The 10,197-nt window shown below is 40.0% G+C and overlaps 1 protein-coding gene across 2 annotated transcripts in view; it reads right to left on the bottom strand.

Annotated features, from left to right (window-relative positions):
* Nucleotides 1-477: 477 nt before the first annotated feature.
* LDHC (lactate dehydrogenase C) overlaps nt 478-10,197 on the bottom strand; it is a 46,793-nt gene continuing 37,073 nt past the window's right edge. Inside the window, exons 7-8 of one of the 2 annotated variants that reach the window (XM_032358578.1) lie at nt 5,005-5,128; nt 478-1,252 (exon numbers count right to left, since the gene is read on the bottom strand). In XM_032358578.1, coding sequence (XP_032214469.1) covers nt 1,088-1,252; nt 5,005-5,128 — 289 coding nt within the window. In that variant the 3' untranslated portion in view covers nt 478-1,087. The remainder of the gene's footprint in view (nt 1,253-5,004; nt 5,129-10,197) is intronic. The other variant, XM_032358577.1, reaches the window with a different exon arrangement.

Here is a 10,197-nt window from a genome sequence, read left to right as displayed (position 1 = left end):
TGTGTATTTTCTATAACTGCCTTAAGTTGTAAATGAAAGGAATATTTCATATATATGTGTTCTGTGTATGTGTATACATACATCAGAAGTACATGTATGCATGCATATACATGTATGTCAACAATCAATTAATTAAGGCACCCTAAGTACTGTGAGATACTTGAGGACATCAATCAGGCCATACTGACCTCATAACCATAACACAGCAAGCGTAGCAAATGACAAGCTCAACAAATGACAAGCAAATAGTCTGAACTTCCGGTGTGGCGTTTCAACAGAGACACCAAATCAATTACTTGGGTTTATATGTGTTTTTTTAATGATTTTTATTTATTTATTTGACAGACACAGATCACAAATAGGCAGAGAGGCAGGCAGAGAGAGTGGGGGGAAGCAGGCTCCCTGCTGAGCAGAAAGCCTGATACAGGGCTCCATCTCAGGACCCTGGGATCACAACCTGAGCTGAAGGCAGTCTTAACCCACTGAGCCACCCAGGTGCCCCTACTTGGGTTTATATGAATTGGAATAATATTACAAGGTTCAAAGACATTTTGTTTAATTTTTTATACCATAAAATTTTATTTGTTTCCTTCTGATACACATGGTCTTAAGGATTAAGTGCTTACTTAGTAAAGATCATACATATGAAGCCAATGAAGCAGTAAAGTAAATAAAGAAATTTAAATAAAGAAATAAAGAAAAATAAAGAATTAAATTTTGACACAAGAAAAAAGTGCTGGTTGTTTTGTGGGAAAAATCATTTTATATTATACTGGGTTGTTATACATATTCTACTAAATCTGAAGGCAACTCATATATGACATACCTCAGAAGTAAAACTTGCATCTGTATAGGTTGGGTATCATTAGAACTGAGCTATAAGAGACTCAGAGAGAGAAATCTACCATTTCCTTTTCCAAACCTTGCGGGACTGAACTTACATCATGGGTCTCCAGTGTTTTTTTATTTTTTACAGATCAGATTAAAATACTTTCCAAAAAAAAACAAAAAAATAAAATACTTTCAAAATGTAAAATACACAGTCTGACATCTTCTGTTCTATGGAACGGTGAAACATTAAGAGGCTTTAAAATACCAGGTCTTTTTGGATATTCCAGATTGTGTCTGCACTCTTCTTAAAAAGGGCCTCCTCCTCTGAATTCAAGTTAACTTTCACAACATCTGAGACACCATTTTGCCCCAAGATACAAGGGATACTGAGAAAGATTTCTTCATTTATTCCATATAAGCCCTAAAAGGCAAAATTAGATTATTGTTCAGTAACCTGATATGGAAAAGCAATTCTGCAAGATAGCTTCAGAACAAGAGGATACCAGAGACACCACAGAGCTCACTAGAATCAGAGGTGGGCAGAGTAATTAATACTGACCCTAACGTCCTATGACTGCAGAGTTTGTGTTCAAGGACATGAAGAACATGCCAGAGGTCTTCAAAGGCACCAAGAGAGGCACCATCTACTATTACCCCTTCCCAGTTCCACTTCTCTGTCCAAAGAAAAGATGCCATCCAATCCTTCATGATGCCATTTTATCTGATAACGGACTGCAAAACCAAGCGACCTGTGTTGGATGTAAACTACATCAAGAGAACAGTGAAGGCTGAAGTGGCTGGGAAAGTGACAGCTTTGTTTAAGCAGACCTTTACACCAAGAGCCACCGCTGAGTCAGACACCAGATGCTACAGGTGACAGCTCCATTCTCCAAAGCTGAAGCCTCCAATGCAGCCTACAGGTACTCTCATGTGCCTCGCAGGGCCCTTGTCTTTCCCCTGCCAGTTACCAATGGAATGTACCCCTGTCATTCTGGCTACTTCTATCCACCACTCCATTTGACTTCTATCTAGGACCTCGTGTGATGAACATGGAATAGTTGCAACCATGGCCACCACCTTATCGCTCCTGGAACCTCCAGCTAGCAGCCCTGATGTTCCCTCCACTCCTGCAGCCAGAGCCAAGGTTGCAGAAGCAGCTTCCGGAGGTGATTGCAAACCTGGGCAACAAACTTACAGGCCTACATGCCCACAAACCTGTTTCTGCCACCCTCCTACCACCCCCTGGAAGAGAAGACCCAAGAGACCCCCTCACACCTCCGCCTTCCACCACTCATTGTTCTTTCCTATCCACCCTTGGGGTTCAGTCGAGGGTTGGAGGCAGCAATGGGAAGGTCTCGTTCTCCCTCCTTCCTTCCTTAAAATTAAACAGTTACCGGGAACTAGCACAGAGGGAAAGAAGAGGCTCCTTGACTCTGGAGTGGTACCTTCCAGTGTCCCACAGCAGCTCAGAGCCCGCAGGTGCTACTCAGCCAAGCTTCCCTCCCACCGTCTCTGAGGATCTCAGGGTGTGGCCCTTGCTCCTGTTTCATTCTAGTCTCCCACAAAGGGACTCTGGCTACCTCCCCCACCCCAGCGCGGTTCCCTCACTTTGGTAGGCACTTTATACTCAACCTCAAAAGCTCCATCACACCAGCCACATGTCTTCCTCTGAGGGCCCCTGCCAGGCTGTTCTCACATTCCCTCCTCTCTGGTCTGTGCCTAGCCATGGAAGGCCACCGCCCCACCAGACCATCAGCCCACAGTCCATTCCCAGCCGGGCTCCAGCTCCAGTTACACTCACCTTGCCTTGCCTTCCCTGCCCTTGGTCATTCTGTTGCCACCTCTGTGTAACTTTTGGGAGTTTCAGCTTGAGTTGCTGGGGATTGGGTGGCATCAGAAACAAGGCCACTGTGGCTGAGGAGGAAGCCCCTCCGCTTTCCTGTTAGTGATTTGGGGATTTGTTTCCCGTCTGCTTTCTCTTTATTCTAGAAGGGGCTTCTCAGACTAGAACTGAAGAATGTATATCCATCCCATCGTGCCATTTGCAGGCTGCTGAGTGGAATGGAAATCCCACTGGCCCCTGGGGCCTGGCCCTGCCTGGTCCTATGTGCTGACCATGACTGTTACTAGTCCCTTCTTCTCTTTAGGCTTCATGCCTCATTGACTATATGACAATATGACTCTTGAATACACTAAAATTGGCTCTCATTTGTTCCTGGACTGGCCATGAAATGAGGAAATGGCTATTTAAAAACAATTCCCTATATATTTGGGGAAAAAAATCCAGTCAATATATTAATATGAAATAAACTGTTTGTATACCCTTATTTATTTTCTGAAAATGTGAAGTAATAAAATTGAAGTAACTGGGATAAAAAAAGAGTACAGGATTGATTATGTTCTTAATGTCAAATGTTTTATCAAAATTTTCTTTTAGAATATAACTTGTCCATTGATTTGTTCAATAAGAACTATGAAATTCCCATATTACTCAATCTCAGTCTCTCCTCAGAGCATTTGACATCTCCCTGACCTTGCCTCAGGAGTGCCCTAGGGGTCATTGCTTATTCTCCCGTAATCTTCTGCACACCCTCAAAAGAGGAGGGGTGTGTGGTATCCGTTGTGTACTCATTGTCTCTTTCAAATCATTAGCCCCTACTCTCTTAACATTCCCCCTATTTTTTGAGGCTCATCTACTAATGACCATTTACTAACCTCTTGGTTACTCCATCTCATTCATAAAAGACTGAAACCTCGCTCACAGTTTTTCCTCTCGGCTCTGATTTCTGCGATTAACCTTGGTGACTTCACTGTCCATGTGGATAAACTAACCATAACCAAGCCCCTTTCTTTCCAGTTTCTTGACTTCGTCAGCTCATAGACCCCTTCTCCCCCATCCCAAGTATCCTACTGTGGACCTTGTTAGAGCACCCCTCCATATCCATGACTTATCCTGTAACTCTTTCACCATATACTAAGACCTTCTGCCCTATTTTAATTTTCAGTTTATGAATATTTCTTAAAGTCCTTATTATTCATTTTCTTTTTATAATTTATTCATTTGTATGTAGATCACATTCAAGGACAAAGGTCTTGAGTTTTGTCTGTGACCCTTCAGCAGAAAGTCAAACCCATTACTAACAAGTGTATAAGCCAAAAGCTACACTTACCCCATCCCTCCCTTCTACTTTCTCCCCCACCCTCTGTTTCATGCTCCAGCAAGTAAAACCTACACCCACATGAATTCAGCTACCTTCCCTCCCCATTCCTATGCACACATCCCTGTAGAAAACTACACAGTAAAGTCAGTCTTTAACTAAATTAATTAATGCATACCAACCTCAAATAAGCATCCACCTAACAGTAATTCTGCTTTTGGGGGGGGAGTCAAATTCCATTTCTTTTTTTTTTTTTTAAAGATTTTATTTATTTATTTGACCGACAGAGATCACAAGTAGGCAGGCAGGCAGAGAGAGAGAGAGAGAGGAGGAAACAGGCTCCCTGCTGAGCAGAGAGCCCGATGCAGGGCTTGATCCCAGGACCCTGGGATCATGACCTGAGCCGAAGGCAGAGGCTTTAACCCACTGAGCCACCCAGGCGCCCCTCACTTAAATTCTTTTGGTGGCTTCCCATAGCCTTTATGATAAGGATCCAAATCCTTTTATAAAGCTTTCAGTACCAAACCCTGCTTGCTTCTCCAGCCTCACCATGTACTTCCCTTCATTCTCTACATTCCAGAAACTCCCCTTTTTTCAGCTCCACAAGTGCCCTCTATTTATATTGACCTCTGTTCCTCTGTATGTGTGTTCCCTCTGCTTAGACTTTTAGTCCAGCCTTCCAAATTAACTCCTACTCATTATTCAGAATAGGTCACATTTGACTTCCTTAGGAAGTCTTCCCTTACTATTACCCATGCTTCTACCCAGGGTACTTAAATTCTCTTCTTGTATACTCTTAAATACTTGGTAGTTTTCCATCATTTCACTTACCGTAATTTGTTATTATATATTTACTATAATTGTTTTATTAAGTCCATTTTTTCTTGAACTTTATAAGGTCAGGGCCTTTTTTGTTCACCATTATATCCTCAACGTCTTGTATGATGCCCGGCACACAGTAGAGAATCAACAAATATTAAAGAAGATGATGAATGAAGAGTCAATTTAAGCCTACCTTAACCATAGTCGAAACTGGATGCACTCTCCTAAGATTTTTCAAAATTGATCCTGCCAGATCTGTCACAGACAGTCCAATAGCCCAAGAGGTATACCCTTTAAGTTTGATAATCTCATAGGCACTATTGTTATAGAAAGTAAGAAAATCAAATTAATGGCAAATCAACTCAGAGAAAACATTATTTTTCAAAAATCCAATTTGAAGTAACCTATATGTCAATGCCACTCCCAGAGATTTTTTCTAGAAATTATTTATGAACAGGCAATAGAAGTTTCTATACTATTTTCATAAACTTCATTGTTCAATTTAAGTAATAACTAACCTACCCTTCTCTTATCATAAAAGCAGAATCCTAGGGCATATGCTCATATGCACTAAAGATGAAACTTTTTTGGAAATTTTTTTATTGTTGCTTAAGTATGCAAACAGAATCTGATCATCTTGAAGGTTAGCATATACATCTTGCTGACCACTTAAAGCTGTTACTAGAGTGCCAATGTAACTTTATGTAAGTAAAAGCTATGTGTACATATTGTTCATAAGAATAAATTATTAGGGACGCCTGGGTGGCTCAGTTGGTTGAGCAGCTGCCTTCGGCTCAGGTCATGATCCCAGCATCCTGGGATCGAGTCCCACATCGGGCTCCTTGCTCAGCAGGGAGCCTGCTTCTCCCTCAGCCTCTGCCTGCCATTCTGTCTGCCTGTGCTCGCTCTCTCCCTCTGTCTCTGATAAATAAATAAAATCTTAAGAAAAAAAATAAATTATTAAATCAATAATATATGAAAATACTGGAATATGTTCATGATACATTTTCAAAGAAAAAAGCACAGTCCTAACGAACCTAGATATCCATCAACAGATGAATGGATAAAGAAGATGTGGTATATATCTACAATGGAATACTATGAAGCCATCAAAAGAAATAAAATCTTGCCATTTGCAACGATGTGGATGGAACTAGAGGGTATTATGCGGAGTGAAATAAGTCATTCAGAGAAAAACAATTATCATATAATCTTCCTGATATGAGGAATTTGAGACAAAGTGGGGGACTTGGGGGGAGAGAAGGAAAAAATTAAACAAGATGGGATCGGGAGGGAGGCAAACTTTCAATCTCACAAAACAAACTGAGGGTTGCTGGGAGGGGGGTATGGAGAGGGTGGTTGGGTTATGGACATTGGGGAGGGTGTGTGCTGTGGTGAGTGCTATGAAGTGTGTTAAGTCTGACAATTCACAGACCTGTACCTCGGGGGCAAATAATACATTATTTTTTGTATGTTAATAAAAATAATAAATAAATAAGTAAATAAATAAATAGAAAAAAAGACACAGTCCTAAACATTATGCAATTTCTTATCTCAGGCTCATAACAAACATCATTCATATCTATAAAAACTTTAGAATTGCATCAATACACAAAGTTTTTCACAGTGATTATTTTTAAGTGATATTACAAGTGATATGATCTTTTTTAAAAAATATTTTATTGTTTATTTAACATAGAGAGACAGAGAGATCACAAGTAGGCAGAGAGGAGGGGAAGCAGGCTCTCCACCGAGCAGATAGCCCGATGCGGGGCTCCATCCCAGGACCCTGAGATCATGACCCGAGCTGAAGGAAGAGGCTTAACCCACTGAGCCACCCAGGTGCCCCACAAGTGATATGATCTTCTTTACACTTTTCTGAATTTTCCCAGTTTCTATAATAAATATGTATTCTATTTCTGCATTGCCACCCAAAGATTTGGATGGTCAAAAGCAAAGAACAAAGAACTAAGTTTGTTTAGTTCTGAGAAAGGATCCAAAATAGTAAAAGGAATGTTTGGCATCAGTATTCATATCGGGTGGTCTTACAACCACGTGGGCACAGTTTCAAGGCCCCAGGACTGTACACAGTACCCTTGGTAGCAAAAGATAAGACCGATGTGTGTATGGACCACCTCAGCACAGGAAAGTTAAGACTGGACTATACTCATTTGACTGTGGGCTCAGCTGAATCTAAAACTAGGGCCATAGTTAGAAGGCATGCAGATTGCTACCAAATGTAGGATTAACTTTCAGACTCTCAATTCAATATGACCAAGACTCTGTGGGGTAAGTAAAAGGAAAGAGAGGGAGACTCTAATGGCTGATTGATTATATATGAGTTGAAGAAAGCTCTGCAGTAGATAACTGGGGAAAAAAAACTTACCGGTGCTATCTGGGTGACAGATCCACCCTCTCAGGAACTAACAAAATAGATTGACAAAGAGAAAACGGTTGAGAAAAAAATGGCTAAAAATATAATCCTTTAATTTTGAACCATCCTAATGAAAATAAAAGTGCTGCTGTAAAGAAAAAGGTAAAGGAAGCAAATATAACAAGCGGTTTTAACGCTACTATCTGAACACAAAACCGGATTGTTCGGGGCTCTCTGCTCAGCGGGGAGCCTGCTTCTTCCTCCTACCCTGCTTCTCTGCCTACTTGTGATCTCTCTGTCAAACAAATAAATAAAATCTTTCAAAAAAAAAAAAAACAAAACAAATACAGCAACATATTACAGATCAGTACACATTCCAGTTAGTCTTCCCGACAATGCAGTGTTCAAATTAAATTATTTGCACCTTGGTCATTTAGCAGAGGATCTCTAATTATAAAGGATCCTCATGAGACTGCTAGTTTTTATCTAAAACAACCCAACTATTTTCTATTATAGCCTCAGATTTTCCAGTGGCTAACCAACAATTGCAGGGCAGTGACATCATGATTTAATAGGATATACTTCCACATTTTTATCAGAGCAATCAGTTTATATATATATATATATATATATATTTTAAAGATTTTATTTATTTGACAGAGAGAGAGATCACACGTAGGCAGAGACAGGCAGAGGGGAGGGGAAACAGGCTCCTTGCTGAGCAGAGAGCCTGATGCGGGGCTGGATCCCAGGACCCTGGGATCATGACCTGAACTGAAGGCAGAGGCGTAACCCACTGAGCCACCCAGGTGCCCTTTGGTATTTATTTTTAAAGAAAGTTCTTTTTTTAAAAGATTTAATTAATTTATTTATTCATTTGACAGAGACAGCAAGAGAAGGAACACAAGCAGGGGGAGTAGGGAAGGGAGAAGCTGGCTTCCCACTCAGCAGGAAGCCAGTGTGGGGCTTGATCCGAGAACCCCAGGATCATGACCCAAGCTGAAGGCGGATGTCTAACAACTGAGCCAATCAGGCACCCCACAGTATTTGGTATTTAAATCACACAGAACTTCAGTGGAAAATGTAGTCTTAATCATTATTCCCATATAGCAACAGCATTTTAAATTAGAAAGAAACTATAACATTCCCTGTGATACAATTATTAGAAATTGGATAGACAGAGACCAATGTTGTAACATTCCTGCAAGAACTAGACCAGTGGCTCTGCTCACATTTGCAAACTAGTATTGGCTAAAACAGGTTCCTTAGTGGTTGAGTTGTGTTTCTGCCTCCAGATCAGGTCATTTCTGCATGTACTAGGAAATGGCCTGTAATGGCCCCTGTATCTGGAAATATGTGGTATATGGGTAAAGGACACTTGTGTTAAGAAGAATAGAAAATGATACTATAATATTAACAGGTTTTTTTGCTAGGCGCTAACTTGATCTCTTAGCCAAAGCTATTTGGTATAACAAAGGTTAGTAGGTTTCTGTAAGGAAATTTAAGAATTTGATTTCAGGGTTGTGAGATCAAGCCCCGAGTCAGACTCCATGCTGGGTGTGAAGTCTGCTTAAGAGTCTCTCACTCTCCCTCAGCCCCTCCTCCTCTGTGTGTATGCTTTCTCTATCCCTTTTTTTCTAAGAAAAAAAAAAAAAGAAAATGGGAAAAGAAAGAAAATGAAACATACTGATAAAAATAACCAAAATGAAAAGATAGTTGACCTAAAACTTCCAACTGATGTGATCTCTCTAGAAATAATTAGGCCAGAGGAGGAAATAAATTTGTTTTAGAAATATCAAACACACAATTAAATGATTCTGTCAATACATTTAATAAGGTACAGTGATAATAAATAAAAGTGGAAGCTAGGATAGTCCGATTAACTAAGGATTACCAAAACACCAGTAAGTGATTTTGGTTACCTGTTTTATAGATCCTGGTGGTTATAGGTATACCAGCTTGTCTTTTTTCTTATATATAAAATATTGAAGACATGTTTGTCAAAGGAACTCTGAGGAATATATGATACAAAGAGGATCACCCAAGATCATGGAGAGGTATCATGGGTAGATGGTTAACAGTAGGTATGGATCCTTTCCAAAAAGGCAGGACTATCTAGGAAGATGACTTTGGGTATGCTTTTGCATGAAACAGTTTTCTAGATTAAAAAAAAAATTGGTTTAAGCACTGGACAATTCTGAAAAGATGATGAAGTAGGAAGCACCAGGATTCTATCTCCTCACCTAGACAATAACTGTTTTGTCAAAATCTGTCTGATATAACTATTCTGGAACTGTGGAGTCTATTAAAGGTTTGAAACTTTCAGGGAAAGGTTCCAACGGTGATTTGTAGTTAATTTTGGCCAGTTTCCGCGCTTAGCACAGTAGAAGCTACTCATCCCCGAACTTCAGCAGGCAGCTGTTCACATGTTCACCAAGCAGCTTGGGCACGGCCTGCAAGGAGGACACCGTCCTCTAAATATCAAGGATCTGTGCTCTATTGGCTGATGGGTTGCTTCTGATGACAGATGTGTAGAAAAAGAAAGGCAGCCATTGTTGTTGCAACTCCCCCCGATCATTGCAAAAAGACCTGTCAACAAAGGATCTTACAATTTATATTTGGAAAAACTGTCCTTCTAAAATGAGGGAGAAATTAAGATATCCCCAAAGAAACCACAGTTGAGGGAGTTATCACCATTAGACCTGACCTGTAAGAAATACTCACTAGAGTTCTGTAGGGTAAAATGAACAGTAACTCAAAGCCATATAAAAGCAGAAAGGTCTCAATAAAGGAAAATGCATGGGCAATTATAAAAAGCTAGTAATATTGTAACAATGGTTATAATTCTACTTTTTAAAAAATAATTTAATAGACCAATACATTTTTTAAAAACAATCAAAAAGATAATATTATTGTTACTTTAGTTTGTAATTCTTGTTTTCAAAGCTAAAAGACTAATGCCGTTAAGAGTTATTAGCTTATTTAGAAGGCATACAATGTATAGACATGTAC

This window comes from Mustela erminea, chromosome 9 (genome assembly GCF_009829155.1).
Source record: "Mustela erminea isolate mMusErm1 chromosome 9, mMusErm1.Pri, whole genome shotgun sequence".
Lineage (NCBI taxonomy): Eukaryota > Metazoa > Chordata > Mammalia > Carnivora > Mustelidae > Mustela > Mustela erminea.
This window is presented reverse-complemented; position numbering and strand designations above follow the sequence as displayed.